The sequence below is a fragment of the Lepidochelys olivacea genome (assembly GCF_965140295.1).
Source record: "Lepidochelys olivacea isolate rLepOli2 genome assembly, chromosome: 9".
NCBI classification, from domain to species: Eukaryota; Metazoa; Chordata; order Testudines; family Cheloniidae; genus Lepidochelys; species Lepidochelys olivacea.
Window position 1 is genome coordinate 32,517,876 of NC_140419.1, and position 23,402 is coordinate 32,541,277.

Consider the following 23,402-nt stretch of genomic DNA (forward strand, 5'->3'; position numbering starts at 1 on the left):
ACACTATCCAATGCTTACATATGTCTTAATTGTCTTCTTCTCATTATGCTTCCTGTAATTGTCATGTGTAAGTTATTTTTTTTTCTACTTGTATCCTTTTTCAAAATGCTACAAATATAACTCAGTAATTAATTTTATTGTCAAACCTTTATTTCAGGTTCCTGTGAATGATCCTTATGCATGTGCTTCCTTTATGGGGCTAAAACCTTCTACTACCAGAAACCATCTTATACGAGCTATGTTGGAATCTATCGCTTTTAGGTATTGAGTGCAGTCTTTCTTAATTCATTATCTTTAGGATTTCTGTTTTCCTCTCATCTAATTATTCTGTATTTTGGTCACTCAGTGTGTGAAGTCAGATAATCACTTGTTACATGAATGCATGGACTTCAGCAATTTATAAAATGCTAACGGTGGTAATTTATTATATTAATTGACACTGACAGGAAGTTTTGTATATTTATCAGGGGTTACTGTTTTTGTTAACAACTGACCCAGCATAACAGTTCTCAAATTAAAATGGACTTGGCCCTTCTGCATGTCCAAAATCTGTCTTCTACCTGACGTTTGCCCTTGTTTCCTCACTACCTTTATGTGGAAAGTAAGCCTCTTTTCACTCTCAACCTATTTTAAGTAGGCATGAAGTTGGAGGCTGCTGGGTTAATTTTTAGGTCCTCCTATATAACATAGTGATAGGCATTTTAAAAATACATAAGAGAGACAGAAGATACATTAGCTGCTGAATTGGGGTATGTGTCTTTTGCATACATGGAAAGCTGAAAATCTCATCCAAAGAGCTGGCAAAAAAAGCTTCAAATATATCTTTTCCTTTCAGATGTATGTTTTCCCTATAACTATTAGGGTAAGTTAAACTACTTCTTTGAGTGATGGTCCTTATGTATGTGTATTCCACATATTAGTGCTCATGTGCGCTGTGAGCCCAAGTCTGGAATTTCTTCAAAGCAGTGTCCGTTGACCTGCACAGGCACAGTAACTCTACTTGTGCTCCAGACCACGGGTATCAGAGGTAATGTGGGTTGACGCCTCCCAGTTCCTACTTATCACCGCATGGCCTGAGTTGGAGTCATGTCCTCCTTCACTATTGCAGAATCTATTGCAGAATCTGTAAAATGTAATGGTAAATAGTTTATATCATAGCTTAGGAATTCTAGTTAGTATATAGTTTAGTATAGAATAGAATATCCCCGCCCTCACTCCCCAGTTGGAGGGACATCCTCCCTGATCCCAGGACTATGCCCAGGATCCCAGGATTCAAGAACTCAGTCTCCTGCCCTCACTCTTCCTCCATCAGCAATGAGCATCATTGGTGCCTCTACTGTCTGGGTGAGGTACATATCTCTGTGAAGTTCATTATCTGTAAATCCTTCCCACCCAGAACTAGAGAGGCCAAAGAGCTCCGATTGAAAAAGTTCCTGATGGAAGAGGCTCGGTCTGACTCAAGCCTGGGAGACCCCCCTGTACTAGCTGACTAGCAGTGCCCCTCCAAGCACAAGCCTGTGCAGCAGGACTGATCCCTGCAGTGGACTGTCCAGAAGAAACTTGTTTCCTCTCCAAGCCAGTACAGGTTGGGTGAGATGTCGCATATGGGACCCGCGGAACCAGCTCCACTGAAGACTCCCAGGCTGGAGGATAAGGCACAGAAAAACAGGGACCTGCTGGTAACTGCGGTACCGGGGGCAAAGATAAACGCTCTCCAGTCCCATCTCTGAGAGCAAGTCCAGATTCATCATTGGTACCCCCTTGTCAATACAAAGACCATCAGGCCATGTCCGACAAACCAGAACCTTTGGGTGAATGTTGGAACTCCTCAGACTTTGGGCTCTAGGGAGACCCTTGTAACACCAGATAACTTCCTTCCCTATATGCAGTCTCCACTTTTGGCCCTGCCCTCCTAAGAGATGTCTTTACCTCAGAAGAGGAACTGTTACCATTATCTCAGGAGAGATCCCATCTCCATCCATTCAGCAGGAGCATCTTGGTACCAACCAATGGAACCGTCCTCAAAATCAGAGAAGATAGCTGCACCAGTATCTCTGTGAAGACACGGGAGCCCTGACAGACAAGGCATTATTTCCTGTTGTGACGGGGCAAGGCCAGATGGCTATAGAAAAGTAGTGGGAGATAGATATATTAGCTCCAGGCTAAACAAATCCCTGGTACCAGGTTAAGTGAAATGGAAACTGCTCCAGGTCAATTAAGACACCTGGGGCCAATTAAGAACTTTCCAGAAAGCAGGGAGAATGCTAGGTTGATTGGGTCACCTGAAGCCAATCAGGCGCTGGCTGAAACTAGTTAAAAACGTCCCAGTCAGTCAGGTGGGTGTGCATGTCAGGAGCTGTAGAAGGAAGTTGCGCTGTTGGAGAGGCTGAGTAGTACACACCATATCGGGCACAAGGAAGGAGGCCCTGAGGTACGGGTGAAGTGGAGCTTGAGGAAGTGAGGGCTGCTGTGGGGGAGTGCTATCACCCTCATATCGGGTAAGTTGGTAAAAAACAGTCAGCTGCTACAAGCAGCTGTGACGCGTAGCAGTGACGTGCGTGCATGGGGCCGTGAGCCATTGCCCCACCATCCCAGTGGAGATAGAGGTTCAGGGAAACCCCATTGAGGTGACCGTGGGCATAGTTCCTAAACTTCCATATCCTGTAGTCATTGGGAGGGACTGTCCAGGGTTTGATAATTTACTTCCCCCAGAGAGGCTGGAGGGAGGTGGGGACCCTGAGGACAGCAACTCGTCACCGGGGGAATGTCAACCCCCAGTGTTCGCTGAGATTTCTCAGGATCTGTTCTCAGCCCCCTGAAAGACCCGGAAGACAAAAAAAGAGAGGAAGGCTGCGAAGGCCTTGGGAACCCGGATCCTGACCCAGGGCCAGAAGACCTCCCTAGTAGGCAGATGGACGCGAGCAGCCAACAGAGAAACTTCCACCTCAGAAGATGAGCCAGAAGCTGCCCCCAGCCATGACGGCGGTGATCCGTTGGAAGAAGCAGAAGCCGTCCCCTGGGAGCTTGGGCAGGTTAGTCCTGGGAGAGAGACTTTTGGGCGGGACCAGGCAGAGGACCCCAGCTATGATCACGCCAGGAAGGAGGTGGCCAAGATCGATGGGATACCCGTGGATGGGAAGGTCCGGGGTCCCAGACCTTACTTTACAGTGAAGAAAGATCTCCTGTACCGCGTGGTGCACATGCAGGAGCAAGAGATACAACTACTTCTGGTGCCACGAAAACATCAAAAAACCATATTGAGTCTCGCCCACAGTGACCTGTTTGGAGGACACCTAGGGGTAGAGAAAACCCAGGCACAGATCCTGTGGAGGTTCTTCTGGCCAGAAGTACATGAAGATGTCCGGCGATACTGCACCTCTTGTCCGGACTGTCAGTTACATAGCCGTCGCCCGCACTTGCGGGCTCCTTTGATACCTCTTCCAATAATAGAGGTTCCTTTCGAACGGATAGCCATGGATCTGGTAGGGCCCCTGGAGAAGACAGCTCGGGGCCACCAACATGTGCTTGTTGTGCTGGACTATGCAACCTGGTACCCAGAAGCCGTTCCCCTGCGCAACACAGCTTCCAAGACAATAGCTAAGGAGCTAGTACAGATCTTTACCCGGGTTGGGCTACCGAAGGAAATATTGACTGATCAAGGGACACCTTTCATGTCCAAGTTGATGAAAGATCTCTGTTCGCTGCTCCATGTACAAGCCCTACGGACCTCTGTATACCACCCCCAAACAGATGGCCTTGTGGAAAGGTTCAATAGGACCCTCAAGGCCATGATCAGGAAAGTGGTGAGCCAGGATGGGAAAGATTGGGATACCTTATTGCCTTACCTCATGTTCGCCATCCGGGAGGTTCTGCAAGTCTCCACGGGTTTCTCTCCATCCGAACTACTATATGGGTGCCACCCTCGGGGCATATTGGATATAGCCAGAGAAGCCTGGGAAGAGGAGCCAAATCCCAGAAGGAACATAGTTGAGCATGTACTGCAGATGAGAGATCAGATAGCCCGAGTTATGTCCATTGTATGGGAATACTTGGAGAGAGCACAGAAGACCCAATGAACCCATTATAACCACCAAGCGAAGCTTCGATGGTTCCAACCAGGGGATCGGGTGATGGTACTGGTGCCCACAGCAGAAAGTAAACTGTTGGCCCAGTGGCAGGGATCCTATGAAATAATCAAAGCCGTGGGAGAGGTGAACTATAAGGTGCGGCTGCCAGGCCGCTGGAAATTGGAGCAAATTTACCACATCAATCTTCTAAAACCTTGGCACGATCGAGAGGCATGCTTAGTCATACAGGAGACCCTTCCCCGGGAGGATAACTTACACGAGCAAGTGAGGATATCATCCGCCTTGACGCCGATCCAAAAGATCGAGGCAGCTGACATGATTAATTGCAACAGAGATGTGTTCTCTACAAAACCAGGGCAGACGACTGAGACCTATCACCATATCTGCACGGTCCCCAGAGCCAAGATAACATTGAGACCCTACCGAATCCCAGCAGCCAAAAGAGAAGAAATCAAGGCCGAAGTAAAGAAAATGTTAGAATTAGGGGTTATTGAAGAATCTTAGTCAGTGGTCCAGTCCAATTGTTCTAGTGCCTAAACCTGACGGTACCATGAGATTCTGTCATGACTTTCGCCGACTGAATCAAATATCCCAGTTTGATGCATACCTCATACCACGCATCGACGAACTGGTTGACCGACTGGGTAGTGCCCAATTCTTGACTACGCTGGATCTGACAAAAGGGTACTGACAGATTCCTCTGACCAAAGAAGCTAAAGAAAAAATAGCATTCTCCAACCCGGATGGGCTATTCCAGTGCACCATCCTCCCTTTTGGGCTACATGGGGCCCCAGCCACGTTCCAGCGCCTCATGGATAAGCTGCTGCGCCCCCATACTAGTTATGCAGCTGCATACCTAGATGATGTCATCATCTATATGCCAGACTGAGGAACCCACTTGGAGAAAGGTGAGGCAGTACTGCGCACCTTAAGGCGGGCTGGCCTCACTGCTAATCCCACTAAATGTGCCATAGGGCTAGCAGAGGCTAGGTACCTGGGATATATTATGGGAAGGGACATAGTGAAGCCCCAAACGAATAAGCTAGAGGCAATTCAAAACTGGCCCTGGCCGACCCGAAAGAAGCAGGTCCGTGCGTTCCTAGGCATGGTAGGCTACTACCGACAGTTTATTCCCCACTTCGCCACTAGGGCAAGTCCCCTAACAGACCTGGTGAAGGCCCAAGGTCCAGACATGGTAAAGTGGACTGACGCAACAGAGGGGGCATTTACAGACCTTCGGACGGCCCTCTGTAATGACCACGTACTCATAGCCCCGGACTTTAACAAGGAATTATTTTACAAACAGACGCTTCTGAGGTGGAGTTGGGAGCAGTTCTGTCGCAAATGGTGGGAGAAGAGGAACACCCGATCCTCTACCTAAGCAGAAAGCTTCTACCAAGAGAACAGAAATACACAGTAGTCAAGAGAGAATGCCTTGCTGTCAAATGGGCTATGGAGGCACTGCGTTATTACCTCTTAGGCCGGCAATTTACTCTTGTGACGGACCATGCACCCCTCCAGTGGATGCAGCGGAATAAGGAAAAGAATGCAAGAGTCACCAGGTGGTTCTTATTCCTCCAACTATTCCAGTTCCGCATACAGCACAGGGCTGGGTGCCACCATGGCAACGCTGATGGTCTGTCACGAGCATACTGCCTGGCGTCCCAAGTTGCCCAACTCTATGGTGTTGAGCAGAGGGGGAGGATATGTGACGGGGCAAGGCCAGATGGCTATAGAAAAGTAGTGGGAGATAGATATATATTAGCTCCAGGCTAAACAAATCCCTGGTACCAGGTTAAGTTAATTGACCTGGAGCAGCTTCCATTTCAGACACCTGGGGCCAATTAAGAACTTTCCAAAAGGCAGGAAGAATGCTAGGTTGATTGGGACACCTGAAGCCAATCAGGGGCTGACTGAAACTAGTTAAAAGCCTCCCAGTCAGTCAGGTGGGTGTGAATGTCAGGACTGTAGAAGGAAGTTGTGCTGTTGGAGAGGCTGCGTAGTACACACCATATCAGGCTCAAGGAAGGAGGCCCTGAGGTAAGGGTGAAGTAGAGCTTGAGGAAGTGAGGGCTGCTGTGGGGGAAGTAGCCCAGGGAATTGTACATGTCATGTTTCTAAAAGGTCAGCTACCTAGCTGATACTATTAGGGTCCCTGGGCTACAGCCCGGAGTAGAGGGTGGGCCCGGGCTCCCCCCGCTCCCCCCACCTTTGCCCCCTGATTAATCACTGAGACTGGGAGACAACAGAGACTGTGCAAGGAAGGATAAGTTCTCCTCACCTCCCTTGCTGGCTTATGATGAAAATGGCTCAGTAGACTGTGACCCTTGTTTCCAGAGAAAGAAGGGTTACATGGAGGGTCACAGTGAGCCTCTGAGGCTAGTGAAATCCACCAGGAAACGCGGGACCCACAGAGGCAAGGACAAAGCTTTGTCACACTATCCAGTTATGACCTCCCCAGGGAAATCTGGGATTGATTTCCATGGGAGCCACCATTAAAGTTTTCCCAGCAGTAGCAGTCCAGATGAGATGTCAGGGATATACAGTATTTCCATACCTGGACGACTGGCTCCTGGTAAGCTGATCTCACCAAGAAGTCATATCAGCAATATTTTTTTCAGAGCCTCTGCCACCTTAGGTGTTTGTCACCCGTGAGGACAATACATTTTATAGGAGCATGTCTGGACTCAGTCTCTGCGAGAGCTTTCCTCCTTCCAGACATATTTTATGCGATGAGCAACCTGTTCTCTCTCATCACCTGCAAATCTCGAACTATGGTGCATCAGTGTCTCTCCCTGTTAGGCCACATAGCCACATGCACTTACATGACACTTTTCACCAGACTCCACTTGCGGTGTCTATAAGCTTCGCTCCACTTGATTTACCAACCAAACAGGGATCACATCAACTCCAAAATCACCGTTTCCTCTGGAGTTCTCACCTTCCTTGCTTGGTGATCCAACCCGAACAAATTCATGGTAGAGACTCCCTTCAGCTCTTCCACACCAAGGGCCACCATCATGACAGATGCCTCCCTCACAGGTAGTGGCACACACTTGAACTGCCACAAAGATCAGGGTATCTGGTTGCCATGAGAGTCTAGGCTACATATTAGCTTACTGGAGCTCAGAGCGGTCTGACTGGTATGCAAGGCCTTCTACCCACTCACTCCACATACTAATAATGACAGACATCACCACAGTGGTCTATATAAACAGAAAGGAATGAAATCTCGTCCCCTCTGCCTGGAAGTGATCAGACTTTGGAACTGGTTTATTAGAAGTCATCGCTGTACACACCACCTACCTCCTGGCTGTTCAGAGCTCCCTGGCAGACAGATTAAGCAGAAGCTTCTCTGCAGGCCACGAGTGGGAGATCCATGACACAGTCTAACTACCATATTCACATGATAGGGACTCCGCTAGGGGACCTTTTTGCATCCCATACAAACAGAAAGCTTCCCATGTATTGCTCCAAAGGAGCCAGAGGCCAAGACGCTCAAGGTGATGCTCTCCAAGACAGACAACCTCAGATAAACGTTTCTTCCCATCCCTCTACAACTGCAAGTTATATGAAAGATTCGGCACAACCGAGCCATCATCATCCTCCTAGCACCATACCAGCCCAAACAATTCTGGTTCACAGAGCTCCTAACAATGTCCACATGTCCCCTTATCAGAATCCATGCATTTCAAGGTCTCCTAATTCAGTATGGGGGAAAAGTCAAGCACCTCATCCTGAGCTCACTCCACCTCACAGCCTGGTGTTTGGATGGATGTTGGGGGTAGAACACTCAGACTCTTCCCCTATTCAGGAAATCCTGACCCAAAGCAGGAGGGATTCTAGTAGACTCTGCTACCTAGCTAAATGGCAGAGATTTTTGGCCTGGGTGCATCACCAGAAGCATTCACTTGATATTGTGGGCATTTCAGTTATCCTAGACTATCTCTTCTTTGTAAAGGTCGCTAGCTTAGACCTCAGTTCACTATGAGTACACCTAGCAGAAATTTGTGCCTTCTCCAGCTGGTGGAAGGATGTTCTATCTTCATCCCCCTGATCACAGTTTGATTTATGAAGGATGTGATCAGGACCTTCCCCCCGGTCATTAAACCTACACCTCAATGGGACCTTAACTTTGTCCTTTAATGCTCTCGGGCCCACCCTTCAAACCGTTGGTGACATGAGCCATGACCCACTTGCCCATTAAGGTGACATTCTTTATTAGCCATCACTTTGATAAAAAGGGTCAGTGAGCTGGGAACCATGATGTCAGACCCTGCTTATACAGAATTTCACAAGATTTCCCTTAAATTACACCCCAGATTCCTCACCAAGATTTTGTCTGAGTTCCGCATCAATTAATATACTTACCTGTATTCTTCCCAGAACCCCATGCTTCTTCCAAGGAGAAGAGACTTCTCTCTTTTGATTCAGGCACACTCTGGCATTCTACCTGCAGAGAACCAAACCCATTAGAAAATCTCCAAGACTCTTTGTTGCCTTGTCAGGTCATCATCATTGGCGATCCCTCGATCCAAGGATGATCTCTACCCCAGATTTACATGTGGGTTCTGAGATGACTCAGGAGTCCAATCCTGGAACCACAGATCTGACCGCAGTAAGTACAAACATTTCCTGGTGGGTCAGCTGCCTGCTGGTAGAAAAAAAAATTTTCCCCTTCCATCTCTCTCTTTTCAGCTTCAAGGGCAAGATGCTTCTCCTCAAAGTGGGCCACTGCCTGATGGAAGATGTGGCACCACTGAGGTCAGGTGGTGGCTTGCTCCTCTCAGCTTCTGATATGCACATCAGTTTTCTTGAAATACGATTTTGGTGAGTCTTTATAGCATTTCCTCTGACCACCACATGATCTCTGACCATGTGTGGCCTGAGAGTAGAGGATTTGTTGCGGGAAGCGAGAGTCTGGTATCCGCACACAATGTCCAGCCCAGCAGAGTTGGTGCATGAGGATCATTGCTTCAGTGCTGGTGACATTGGCTTCAGTGAGGATGCTAGCGTTTGTGCAGCGATCTTCCCATTTGATGCGAAGGATCTTCTGGAGGTATCATTGGTGGTCCTCTCCAGACTCTTGAGGTGCTGTCAGTAGGTCACCTAAGTTTCGAATCCATAAAGAAGTAGCCACCTCGTTGTAACAATTATCTTATAAACCTGGATCTTGGTGGGTCATGGTCCATGAAAATGCGTCAGAACCATTTCCCAAAGGAAGAACTTGCACACTGGATCCTGTGCTGGATCTCACTGTCAGTTTTTGCATTTTGAGAAAGTTGGCTACAGAGGTAGCAGAAGTGCTCAACTGCCTCCAAAGTCTGTTCCTCGAAGGTGATTTGTGGTGGGTCATTTGTAAGGCCTGAAGCAGGTTGATGGAGCACTTTAGTCATCTCAATATTGAGTGAGAGTCTTAGGCTTTGGTAAGCTTGTGCAAAAAAATTCAGTGTGGACTGAAGGTCATTTCGCAGTGTGCATGAGTATGGCACAGTCATCAGCATACTGAGGATCAGTAATGGACGCCCTATGAACTTTAGACTTCAAATGGAGACGTTGAAGATGAAAAAGTCGCCCATCCATTCTGTATTGAATGTCAACTCCACTGGGGAAGCAGTCTTTAACAAGGACCAAAATGACTGCTAAATAGATAGAGAACAGAGTTGGGGCAATAATACATCCTTGCCTAACCCCAGTTTTGATGGCAAAAGGATCTGTCTCCATGCCATTACAGAGAACGGGAGCAAGCGTTAGGACCTTAATAAATTTTGGAGGGCAGCCAAATCTGGCCAGCACCTTTCACGGGGCTTCATGATTCACTGAATTGAAAGCCTTTGTCAAATCAATGAAGGCCATGTACAGATCCTGACTTTGCTGGTAGGGATGCTCCACAAACTTTTTCTTCATATCTGGTATGATGAGAAGATTCCGGGAGACTTGAGAAATGCCAACATGGTTAAAATCTTTAAGAAAGGAGATAAATTGAAGTGTGGAAATTATCAAGGCATTGGCTTGCTGTCTACAGCAGGGAAGATTCTTGCCTGTATCCTCTTATCTGATTACTTCCCCTTTCTGAGGGAATATTGCCAGAATCTCAGTGCAGTTTTAGACCATCCCGCAGGACAACTGACACTATCTTCATTGCCCACCAAATCCAGGAAAAGTCTCGGGAGCCTTGGCAGAAAGGTTGCAGGGATAAGCCATATCCTCTGAGGATTTCTAAATGGGTTTCAGGATGGATCTTAGAGTACTGCAAAAATAGCAGTTTCCCCCTCCTGAGCATATCACAGCCTACTCCACAAAGGCACTGCAGGATATCTGCAGAGCAGCAACTTGGAATTCCATCCATACTTTCACGTCACACTATGCTCTAACCCAAGCAGCAAAGGTGGATGCAGCCATAGAACTGCAGCACCAAAAACATCTCTGCTACCAGTTTCCTTGCACCCTCCTCAGGTCAGAACGCTGCTTGACAGTCACCCATGTATGGAATATACAATAGGGACCATCCCTCAAAGAACAAATGGAGATTACTTACTGTAACTGGAGGGTCATCGAAAAATTTGGTCTCTGTCAGTATTTCACTACCCACCCTCCATCCCCTCTGCTTAGGATCCATTTGGATTGTTGTAAGAAAAGAAAATGGAGAGGTGTTAACCAGCACTGCCTCTTATACCCTCAGTCGGGAGCATGAGGAGAGTTACTGTATACAGACGGACACTGCTTTGAAGAAATTCCAGACTCAAGTGCAAGGTGAGCATGCATACCCAGGTGTGGAATACATGCATCTCAAAGAACCTCCAGTTACAGTAAGTAACCTCCATTTTGTAGCATTTTGTCTCCCTTTTAAAAAGCAGTTGGGGCTGGGGTTAATGTTTTTCTGTACTTCCAGTTCTTAAGGTTGTATGTTGCATCCACCTGCTGTAGCTTGTCTTGTCTAAATAAACTGTAAGCACTTTGGTGCAGGAACCATATCTCCTTATACAGTGCCTAGCACAGTTGGTCCTGATCCTGACAGGGCCATATGAATACTATCATAATGGTGTGTAACAGAAACCAGTCTCCATTCATTTTTTAATCATTCAGTCCATGCTGGGAACTTGTCAACTGTCGCAGGCAATTTTGACAAAACTGCTGTCACATTTTGTCTCATAATCTCCTTGTATACTGGATAGATATTGAACACAGTTTTTAGAATATACATTATGTATAAATACAACATTAATATCTATAAATATTTTTTTAAAGAAACAAACAGCTGTATGATACCATTGTGAAACAGATGCGGGTTCCACTTAGAAATATTCGGTATGTTTGTATTATTTTTAATATCACAAGTCATAAATTTTGTTCGGTGTTTGTGAGTTCAAGTAAAACAGATATGCTCTAGAACTTTGTTATTCAGTTTGTCTTTTTGTGAACATTCCATTACTGAAAAGTGGATAACAGCCCTAAGTGTAGCTTTCCTATTGATGTAACTTCAAAAGTGATATGGATTCTAAATCTGCATTGGTGAATATGAGTTGGTGTTGAACTTTCACTCTCAGGTTTTCTTTAATAGAAGTCAGAACAAATTCGGTTTTATTAATTTTCTCTGCAATATTCAGGGGGTGCAGGTAGTGATGCCTGTAATGGGGTTGCCAGACGCTTTCCATCATAAGACCCTTTTTTTAGATTCTTATAATTTTGCCTATCTATAACCATTTTAGCTGAAATTTTCCATGCTGGTTATCTGCCTCAGACTAATTTTTTTTTTTTCAAAAATTCAGCAAAATTTTTTGTCACTTCTGAGCATGAGGTTAGGGAAAAATACTTTTGCTTTGGTCATGTTAAAAAATTCTTCCAATTGTTTCATTGAGAAACTGTAGCATAGCGGTTCCCAAACTGGGGGTCAGGTCACAATGCTTAGGGGACACTGTTTCGGTCTATAGTGGTATCCTACAGGCAGCGTGACCTCGCACATACCATACATATGACCCCATTTTAACTAACTAATTTCCTTCCAGGACCCCAGACAGCATGGAGGAAGCCATTTGGAAGAGCGAAATAGCATCCTTTATACAGCATGACCTCATAAGCACCACATGTGTCAGGTCAAACCACATGGAGGACACCATTTTGCTTGTCAGAATGGCTTCCTTCATGCTGTCTGGGGTTCTGGAAGGAAATAGTTAATTAAAATGGGGTTGTGCTGGCAAAAAGTTAAGGAACCCCTGCCTTGACCAATGTACATGTGATATATGCTATCATGTGCCAGAAATGCTCCTCTGCCATGTACATTGGCCAAACTGGACAGTCTCTACGTAAAAGAATAAATGGACACAAATCAGACGCCAAGAATTATAACATTCAAAAACTGGTCGAAGAACACTTCAATCTCTTTGGTCACTCGATTACAGACCTAAAAGGGGCAATTCTTCAACAAAAAAAACTTCAAAAACAGACTCCAACGAGAGACTGCTGACTTGGAATTAATTTGCAAACTGGATACAGTTAACTTAGGCTTGAATAGAGACTGGGAATGGATGTGTCATTACACAAAGTAAAACTATTTCCCCATGTTTATTTCCCCCACCCCCTACTGCTCCTCAGACGTTCCTGTTAACTGCTGGAAATGGCCCACCTTGATTATCACTACAAAAGATTTTCTTTCCCCCACCCGCTCTCCTGCTGGTAATAGCTCATCTTAAGTGATCACTCTCCTTACAGTGTGTATGAGAACACCCATTTTTTCATGTTCTATGTGTATATAAATCTCCTCACTGTATTTTCCACTGAATGCATCCGATGAAGTGAGCTGTAGCTCACGAAAGCTTATGCTCAAATAAATTGGTTAGTCTCTAAGGTGCCACTAGTACTCCTTTTCTTTTTGTGAATACAGACTAACACGGCTGCTACTCTGAAACCTTTGAAAACCTCGTTTCACACGTGCTCAGTAGAAACTTGTTAAGGTTTGGTAACAAATTTTCCAAAGATTCCATCTGTATTGGGCCTGCTCTATCCTAAGACTCTAAAGGATGAGTAGAACTTTCTGTGAAATTGCTCCTCTCAGCAGCCAGGGACCATTGTTGTGCTGCATCCGGGAACTGAGATCAGGGAGAGATTCTCTTCTGTGTTGTCAATGGTCTCCCTGCAGACACCCAAGCAGCAAGGAGGAGGAAACAGCATGACCAAAATGCTGAGGGGTGAGCAGCTGGGTCTGTGGCGTGGTGAAAAGGAAGACTGGGACAAGGCAATGGGGGAACAATGTTGAGGTATGATAGCGGATAGGGATTGGGACGAGGAGCTTAGGGGCATGTGTGGGGAGAGACATGGACAAGGACAGGCCAGATGAGCCAGGAGAAAAAGAGTTCAGGTTTGGTGGGAGATGGGTCAGAAGGATATGTAACCACAACAGTATACTTCCCTCAGAACCTGACATAGAGCCCAGAATTCCTAAATCTCCACATTTTACTGCTGTCAGCCAACAGCTGTGAAACCCATTGAGAAAATGTTTGCCTCATCTCCCTCTAAAGACTGCTCAAATAGAGCATGACAACCTACTGCTGCTGTCAGTTACTCTGTTAGTTCAAGTGGCAGAGATCTGTGCTGTGGATATGAAGGATGTAATTCTGCTGATGAATCATATTGTTCCACATGTTGGAATTTGTTTTATTTTCACCTTTAACTTTTTTAAAAACCTAGGAAATTACATAAAAATCCTACAATTAGAAGAACATTATGATTGTAAAATCAGGCACTCACAATTTAGGAAATGCCATGTAACAGGGAGCTTAGAGGGCCAGTTGGACTAGTGGTTGGAGTGCTTTTCTTGCTCCCCACTTCTGTGGCATAGGTGCCTCAGTCAGTAAGGCAGGAGGATTGGGGGACTCAGGCCTTCCCACTCCACCGTCTCCCAGCCTAGGGCCCTGTGTAAGTCAGTCCCTTAGTAGGGGACCTCCAAGCGGGGAGTCTGTGTCCACTGCCCTGGGCTATTCTGCTTTACCACCTGCCATAATTAAAGTTGCCTATAATCTTAATTGACCCCCTCTTGTATGTATATATTATGATAGTCTTTAATTACATGAACACAAAATTACTATTTTCTCCATAGGACCTCTGATTCATTGAGTGAGATAATTCAATATTTTTACCTGCTCATTGTGTGTGGCCTCAGGTCTTATTTACCGCACACCATTCAAACCTACACTGAATACAAAATTATTAAATCCCTCCTGGTTGTTTCTGTGATGCTCTCACCATAGTACCTGATGTACTTCACAAACAACAATGAATTTCAGAGTAGCAGACCTGTTAGTCTGTATCCGCAAAAAGATCAGGAGTACTTGTGGCACCTTAGAGACTAACCAATTTATTTGAGCATAAGCTTTCGTGGGCTACAGCCCACTTCATCAGATGCATAGAATGGAACATATCGTAAGAAGTTATATATACATACAGAGAACATGAAAAGGTGGAAGTTACCATACCAACTCTAAGAGGCTAATTAATTAAGATGAGCTATTGTCAGCAGGAGGAAAAAAAAACTTTTGTAGTGATAATCAGGATGGCCCATTTCAGACAGTTGACAAGAAGGTGAGAGGATACTTAACATGGGGAAATAGATTCAATTTGTGTAATGACCCAGCCACTCCCAGTCTCTATTCAAGCCCAAGTTAATGGTATCTAGTTTGCAAATTAATTCCAGTTCAGCAGTTTCTCATCAGAGTCTGTTTTTGAAGCTTTTCTGTTGCAAAATTGCCACCTTTAAGTCTGTAGCCCATGAAAGCTTATGCTCAAATAAATTTGTTAGTCTCTAAGGTGCCACAAGTACTCCTGTTCTTTTTAAGAATGAATTTGTCTGACAGCACCCCTGTGAGAATAGATGGTGGTATTATCACCTATTTATGAATGGGAAAATGAGGGTTTGTCTACACCAGGAAATTAATTTTTACATTGCTATACCAACATGATAATACTGTTGTAGCTACTCTTATAAACACTTATTAGGAATAACTGGCCTCTTTTTGGTTTTGGTTTTTGAAGCAACATAAACTAAACTGAAAAAAGGCCACAGTTATTCCAAATAAGAGTGTCCACAAGAGTAATTGTAGAGCAGTTTAATTATACTGGTATAACTAACGCCGGTTCGTTTCCCTGTGTAAATATACCCTGATGCACAGAGAGAGAGGCTAAAATTGTCAAGTGTGTGTTAATTTTGGATGCCTAACTTCTGACACCTTGGCTCTGATTATCCAGAATTGGTAGCATTTTTATAGCATATCGTATGTTTAAAGCACACTTCATCAACTTAAGTTGCAGATCTGAGCGCTCATCTGGCCCCCATGTGTGTCATGTTGGACACCCAAAAAATGAGGAACGCAGTTAGTAGGCAACCAACATTTAGGTGACTTGTCCATCATCACATAGTAACTCCAGCCCTGCACAGCTTCTGTGTGTGACCATATGGATAGCGCAGGGTAGAATCAAGTTCTCCAGTGCAGCATTCAGCTGCCTTAACCAGGAGACCATCCTTTTTTTTCCTGCAGCCACCTGCCTCATTCATTCCACGTCTTCCAACTTCTGCAGCAAATGAGGCAGGAGTCCTGTAGACAATAGCAACCTAAAAGAGGTCTTTTAATGGGAACTATTGGGCAACCTTAACTATAAGTGTCAATAATAGAAAAGTGGGTAAGCAACTGGCAGTATGGCAGTCTAGTGGTATAGTAATTCATTGTGTGACAAAAGTGTTGGTAATTGTTTATAGTTTAGTTATTTGTTCCCTGGTGCTCCTGGAGGAAGGAATGCCTTGTAACTCTAGTAACTCTCTTCAGCTAATACAGGGTCAATGTTCATAAATGCCCGTTTTCCTTGGCTGGAAAGCCAGGTCTCAGGGCTTGTCTTCAGTAGGGGCTAAATCGGCACCACTGCGATCAATGCAATGGTGTCAATTTAGCAGGTGAAGACGCAATAAGTCGATGGGAGAGCACTCTCCCATCAATATCAGTACTCCACCTCAACGAATGGCGGAAGCTGTGTCGCTGGGAGATCATCTCCCATTGACATAGTGTGGTGTAGATGCTGCTGTAAGTCGAGCTAAGCTATATTGACTTGAGTTACGTAACTTATGTAACTTAACTAGCATAACTTAGATCGACTTAGCTTATTATTGTAGACAAAGCCTATGACACAAAGGCATTTCGGAGAAAGTGAAGAGAGAATGGAGAGATTGCAGCCTACTTCTCATACTTCCTACAGAAGGAAGCAACTGTGAATGAATAGGCTAGAATACCAACAAAGATTAACTAATTACAAGAAAATGTATTTCTCTAGCTCTTTGAACACAAACTGAACTTACTGAACTTTCTAAAGGATATTTTTGAGTGTTCTGTGAGTCAGGCTACAGCATGTAAAAGCCATGTTCTACCATAAGTCTTAACGTTTCAATCAGGATTATAATTGTATTATTTTAGGGGGCTGAAATCAAAGTTGTGCTAAAATCTTAAAAAGACAAGTTGCTTTTTCAAAATACTTTTTTCAGACTGCAAAGTCAGTATTTTTTCCCCAAGAGGACTTATCCTCTAAATATGTACCTGTAACTCTGCTCACAATAAAATGGAATATGTATGCACAAATGTAGTAGACAGATTTCTGTATCTGTATGCAAACCCAGAAGTTGTTTCTGAACATTTGATGCTAAATATTTTTATTAAACTCAACCTTTTACCTTTGTTTGCTCCCACACAGTGCTGATGGAGGTGTCAGTAACAATAGTTTTGTCATGCAGATGACTTCTGACTTAATTAATAAGAAGATAGACAAGCCTGTAAACACAGATATGTCTTGTCTTGGAGCTGCTTTTCTAGCAGGTCTTGCTTTAGGTATGTATATTCTTTGAAAAACTTTCCATCTAAATATTTGCTGACTAGTTTTTTTCTCATTATAATACATACAGTTGAAGACTACAAATAGATCAGCTGAACTTGTACATGGCTTCATCATTCTTTAATTTTCCGATAATAAATTGTCCCTAAATATTCAGTTAACCATTGTCACAGTTTCACTGTCATTGTGGAAATCCAAGATAAAATAGCGCTTTTCATTCATACATCCATGTGTGATGAACAGAGGGGAGAGAGCATGGAGCAAAATATACAAAACTAGTTTAATGGGACAGTGCATCTAACACAAATTAATGCCCTGGTCTTGCAAACACTTATGCACTTGGTTAACTTATGCACATAAGTAGTCCCAATCATGTCAGTTTAAAAAGTTAAGCTTATATATGTATGTTTTCAGGATTACAATCTAAATGTGTAAAATAAGTTTAGAAAATCGTATTTTGTTTTTAAGATTTTGACAGTAATAAGCAAAAGGGATAGTATAAAGTGAATTGACTGTTAACAGAAAAAGATTCAGCTCCAGTAAAGTAGAATCAATCTATTTAATTAACCAGGCTCCAATGAAAACCCAAATGTGTCTATTAAGCAATGGTCTTTATTAACAGGAATATATTTTGTTGATGGCTATTTGTATTATTAAATGGCTTTTAAAATGTGTATAGTACAAAACATTAAAATATTTAAAAATCCTATATTAAGGTGAGACTTATTCAGCAGCTAAAACAGAGTAAGAAACAGCCTGAAGTAGACAAAGGGACCTTCAGTATATAATTTATAAGTGTGAACTATTTGTTCGCATATTTTACATAGACTTGTAGGCAACACGAGGTATGATTTGCCATTTTTCTATCCTTTTAAGTAAGGAAGTAGGAAAATGACCAGTTTTGCCCTTGGTTCCCCTGGTCCCACCTAGTTGAGAGGCCACCCGTGGCTGAGGCCTGTTGTCCCCTTGGTCATTTTCCTAATTTTGACAGAACCTAAGTGAACATCGATGTACTAAATCCTTTTTCTTGGAAACCATAACAGTTAAGCAGATATACTGTTTGTCAGGATTTCAGTTAAGTGGATTCTGTTGGAATTGTTTCAGAATTTAAAAATATTCACCCACTTTATAAAGAAAGTTACTGGAATGAATAAGGAAAATCCTAATTATCTTCACCATGCTTCTATATGTAATTATTCTTCAATTGTATGGATTTGTTCCCAACACAATATTTGCAGTTAAGCTTTAGGATTAACTTTGTACTTACAGGGTTTTGGACTGACAAAGAACAACTGAAGAAACTGAGGCGAACTGAAATTGTTTTTGAGCCCCAGAGGGACGCTGGAGAATACAAACTTGCCATGGATAATTGGATAAAAGCAGTGCAACGTTCCTTGAATTGGTACAGCCAGACATCATACTAATGGAAGAGTTCACTTTTTTGAAATGGCCATCGATTAATGAAACCTTAGCATTTATAGAACAATAAAAACTAACCCAACACTTTTTTATGGAGTTTACACTTGGTTCTGTTGAATTTCAGCAGCCTCCCTACTTCTGTTAGATCAGTTACTACTGCATTTTGACCCATCATATCCTCCTTGCTATACCTGTTGATCAGCTGCAGCAGCCATGTCCCTTTGGTGACATGAGGGTGCACAAGAACCTTGAACGCCACTGCCATGTGTGGAGCATAAGGTGATTCATGATCTCTGGGGTCTAAGGACACTTATCCCAGTTATGGTGAACAAAGGTGGGGAAATGTGGCAAAAGATACTTCTTGTTTGCCTTTGTCAGATGGAGATTTGATTACTATAATATGCTCTGCAGTGGGATACACTTTGAGATCATTTACAATCTTAACCTAATGCAGAATATAGCTGTCTTCTTATTGGCAAGGCATTCTCCATGAGGGGTTGTTCTCTACTTTGGAACTCCGTTCTCCTCCCTTGGTTTGAAAGCCTGAATTTCTTAACCTTCAGGGCATGCTAAAAAACCATTGTATTTTGATGGGCATTTCTGGGAAGAACAGGGTGATTGCGTGTGGCATTTTATTACTTATGGTGGACTTCATTTAATATGGGTACTTTATGTATGAGTATGTGTTGCTGACTATGAGCTATTATGTTACATCTTAATTGACTAGACAGAATCTATATTTGTAATGAGTTTTTTATCCATAGTGTGTGTTATTTTGTACAGTGCCTAGAGCTTAGGTACTATATTAAGTCTAAATATAAATACTGTGGATCAGTACTACATGAAATTGTTTCTATGCTTTTTATAGCTAACCGTTCTTATCTGATATGCAGCTAAGCAGATCTTTAATTTTGTAATAAAAGACAACCTTATTGCACTGTTAATTAATGCAAATAGCAGTCAAAAGTAATTACATATTGTATCCTATTTTTTTTTCAAAAAGTATATGTATTGTGACAGTGTTGGGCCAGATGGCTACAGGAGAGTGATAGAAGGCAGATATATTAGCCCCAGGTTAAGTAGGTCCCTTTTCCCTGGGTAAGGTAACAGGGAAGGTTCCAGAACAATCAGGAACTTTCTGGAAACAATTAAGGCAGACAAGCTGATTAGAACACCTGCAGCCAATCATGAAGCTGCTAGAATCAATTAAGGCAGGCTAATCAGGGCACCTGGGTTTAAAAAGGAGCTCATTTCAGTTTGTGGTGTGTGCGAAGAGCTGGGAGCAAGAGGCGCAAGAAGCTGAGAGTGAGAAGTATAAGCATTATCAAACAACAGGAGGAAGGTCCTGTGGTAAGAATAAAGAAGGTGTTGGGAGGAGACAATGGGGAAGTAGCCCAGGGAGTTGTAGCTCTCACACAGCTGTTAAAGGAGCCACTGTAGACAGCTGCCATGCACAGGGCCCTGGGCTGGAACCCAGAGTAGAGGGCAGCCCGGGTTCCCCCCCATCCCTCCATTCCCCCAACTCCCTGCTTGATACCGGAGGAGTTGAACTGGACTGTGGGTTCCACCAGAGGGGAAGGTCTCTGGCCTGTTCCCCGATCCACTAGGTGGATGAGCAGAGACTGCGGGGATTGTTCTTCCTTTCCCCATGCTGGCCAATGATGAGGCTAACTGAGGGAATGGCAGATTTGAGCCACGAAAGTGGCCAAACTGAGGGCTGCCGTGAACCTCTGAGGTGAGAAAATCCGCCAATAAGCGCAGGACCCACCAAGGCAGAGGAGGAACTTTGTCACAGTATTAATGTTTTCTAAGCCATCATTATTAAATTATATTGTGCTAAAGCAGAGCCAAACATGCTTTGTTTTTGAAGGCATCCTTTACTATTACTATTTTTAAAACTAGAATAAAAATTATAATGAATATAACAGAGTAAATTATAATTTATAGCAGCATCTAGCTATAATTAAGAGTCTTTAATAATTTTCATTATCACCCCTTTTTGTCAGGAGTAGCTCAGCTGCAAAATGTATTCCAATCTTAACACTCTTTAAAAAATTAAAACTTACTAGCTCTTGATCTCTGTGGACTACTTGCTTTTAGCTTCTTTTAAGGATAGATTTTTAACATACTGAGGATTCAAATGAATAAAATTTGCATTGAGATACTTTAAACAAAGATTATTAGTATGACTCTGGTCTCAAATTGATTTTATTTTTGTCAGATATATGTATCCATAACAAATTGCTGTGCCTGTATATTAATAATATAAGAAGATTGCGAGTTTGGAGTTAACTTCAAACAGTCCAAGTCCAGCTACTTTTCCAGACTGTTTTCTCTGGAGTTCATTTCATTCATTTATGTTAGTTTTAATTCAGATCTAGCAATGAAGACATTGTACAAGCTCATCTACATCAACCTCTATTTGAAAATTCTAGGCCTTTCACACACACCTTACTGTTAACTTAATTTTAGATTCCCCCTTAGGCATAGGTTTTTCTTTAGTTTGAAAAGCTTATGTAATTTCTACCTTTTTTGTCAATTGGGCATCTTCAGTCATAAAGCACAAATGGCAAATATTTCCAATCAGTACTTATATTTTAACTTGGAATTCCATATTCGAGTTTATGAATATTTTACTTAGGGTGGGGCACTACCCCACATGATTCAGATGTGAGGATTGAAAAACGAAGTGACAGTCTTTCTGCTATGATAATGGCCACCTAAGAGTCCTGACTTGATGAGAGCCATCAAGGTGGAGAAGTGTTGAAAAAGACTGGTTTCAGGTACTTGCAGATATATAAAAAAATGACTGGTTCTTCTTTGAGTGATTACTCATGTCCATTCCATTATAGGTGTGTGTGCTCGCCACATGCACCAGTGCCGGAAGTTTTTCCCTCAGTGGTATCAGTAGGGGACTAGCTCTGGCATCTTCTGGAGTGGCGCGCGCGTATACTGCGGTGTAAGGAGCACTGTCGGCTCCCCTCACCCTCAGTTCCTTCTTACTGCCAGTAATGGTGCTGGAACGTTCCCTGGCCTCAGCAAGCTTCTCTCTCAACTGCTCATTTTTTGCTGTATAAAGTTGTTAGTGTAGTTTGTGTTAGTTCATAGTCCTGGATGGGATTTAGCCTAGGGATGAGGCATGCCCTGGTCCCCAGTCTTCAAACCCTGTGACTGCTGCAAAAAACCTATGCCAGTCAGCGACCCCCAAAGTAGCTGTCTTTGGTGCTTGGGGGAAACTTATGTGAGCAACAAGTATCGCATTTGTAAGAGTTTTAAACCTTGGACCGAGAAGGAGCAGGACATTCGTCTCCAATTGCTCCTTATGGAGTCAGCACTTGCACCGGCACCAGAGACATCCAGATCGGATTCTTCTCCTAGCGGTGTGGCCTCGGTGCGGCGTGCGCTGCCAGCACCGTCTGCAGACTGGGGTTGATTCACCTCCCTGGTACCAGCTAGAAAGCAAAGAAAGACCGGAAGGGGACCTTCTCCTGCATCTCGTAAAGGGAAGGAGAGGGCCGGAGGAGAGCAAAGACCCACGAGGGGTGGCTCTTTGCGTCCGGAGGTCAGGCCCCAACTCCCACTGAGCAGGCTAGTCCACTCCAGGATACGCCCGCCACCCTGTAGAGCAGCACAGGCATTCAGCACCTGGTGGTGCCGTCTACACCGGAGGCCCTGCAGGCCACTAAGGACATCCTGTCCCTACCAGTGCCGCCCACGCCAGTTACGGCGGTACCCCACTCCAGGGGCAAACCCACCTTGGAACCCTTCCAACAGACCCCATCAGTGTGGCATCGCTTCTCACCACAAGGAGTGTCCCGCCACCATGCCTCGGGCACAGGTCAGCCTGTCCATCGGAGTTCCCAGTGTCAGTCCCCGGACTTCAGGCAGCACTCTTTGGGCTCAAAGAGACGATCACCAGTGTAATGGCACAGACCAGCAGAGGTGCACCCATCCCTGCAGCCCCAGCGCCATGAGCGCCCCAGCCGCTCTCCCAGTGTCTGGTACCACTCCAGCAATTAAAGCTGCAGGTGTCGGTTACTGGTCACCGGAGAACTGGTATGGATCACCACGGGTGTGCCGACGTTCCCCAGCACAGAGACCTACTTACTCCTGCCCAACGGACTGGCACCACTCACTGAGTGTTAGGCAGAGATCACGGGGATCAAGGCATGGAGAGTCATCGCCCTCATGAAGATCCCCAGTGGAGCCTCAGGGCTGCCACCAATGTGACTGGGATAGACAGTAAGCCTTGGCACCGTCCTGGTCCCCTTGACGCAGCCCTTCCTCCTCAGGCTCCGTTAGCAAGGAGGAATCCCTGCCAGTAGGCCAGGGTCACTCATTGGGCACACCGGCATTCCCCGTGGCTCCTCCTGCAGTAGCGTGGCCTCAAGGCCAGTGGAGCTTCCCCCGGCACCTATGGAATCCCTGGGGGTTCCCACAGCCTTCACAAGGGCGTAGGTTGACCTCAGGGGCATCAGACAAATGGTTGGCGACAGTCTCCCACTGGCCCCCCGACATGGAGGTGACACTGGAAAGGAACCCATCAGGGTCACCCGGGCCCAACAGAGGTGCTCATGGAGGAGGAAGCGGGGGTGGCAGACCCGCCAGTACCCTCCTCCTCTTCATCCTTGCCTGACGAGGCCATAATGGGGCCCTTTCACCCAGTCCCCCAGGATGATGCCAAGGCTCATCAAGAATTCTAAAGAGGGTCGCCTCAAACTGAAGCTAAGGAGCTGGCGGAGCCCTCAGACTCCCTCTTTGATGTGCTGAGTTCAGCAGCCCCTGCCAGGGCGGCATTGCCTGCACACGAGGCAGTGGCAAAAATTACTGTCCCTGTGGCAGACGCCCTCGTTGCTGCCCCCCATTTCCAAGTGGGCAGAATGTAAATATTAAGTGCTGGTTAAAGGTTATGAATACTTTTACACCAGGGGGTCTCAAAGTCCCACGGGCCATCTGCAGCCTGAGAGCCTCCCCAGTGTCTCCAGCAATTTTGAAGCCGGATCTCTCCCTTGGCCCAGCCTGCCGCCCCTG

The 23,402-nt window shown here is 44.8% G+C and overlaps 1 protein-coding gene across 4 annotated transcripts in view; it reads left to right on the top strand.

The window, feature by feature from the left end:
- Positions 1–20,464, top strand: part of GK5 (glycerol kinase 5) — an 84,309-nt gene extending 63,845 nt beyond the window's left edge. For 2 of the 4 annotated variants that reach the window (XM_084639757.1, XM_084639759.1), the window contains 4 exons: positions 158–261; positions 11,337–11,396; positions 16,815–16,948; positions 18,222–20,464. In XM_084639757.1, coding sequence (XP_084495883.1) covers positions 158–261; positions 11,337–11,396; positions 16,815–16,948; positions 18,222–18,376 — 453 coding nt within the window. In that variant the 3' untranslated portion in view covers positions 18,377–20,464. Of the gene's footprint in view, positions 1–157; positions 262–10,770; positions 10,898–11,336; positions 11,397–16,814; positions 16,949–18,221 lie in introns of those variants that run through there. The other 2 variants (XM_084639760.1, XM_084639758.1) reach the window with 2 other exon arrangements.
- Positions 20,465–23,402: the final 2,938 nt, after the last annotated feature.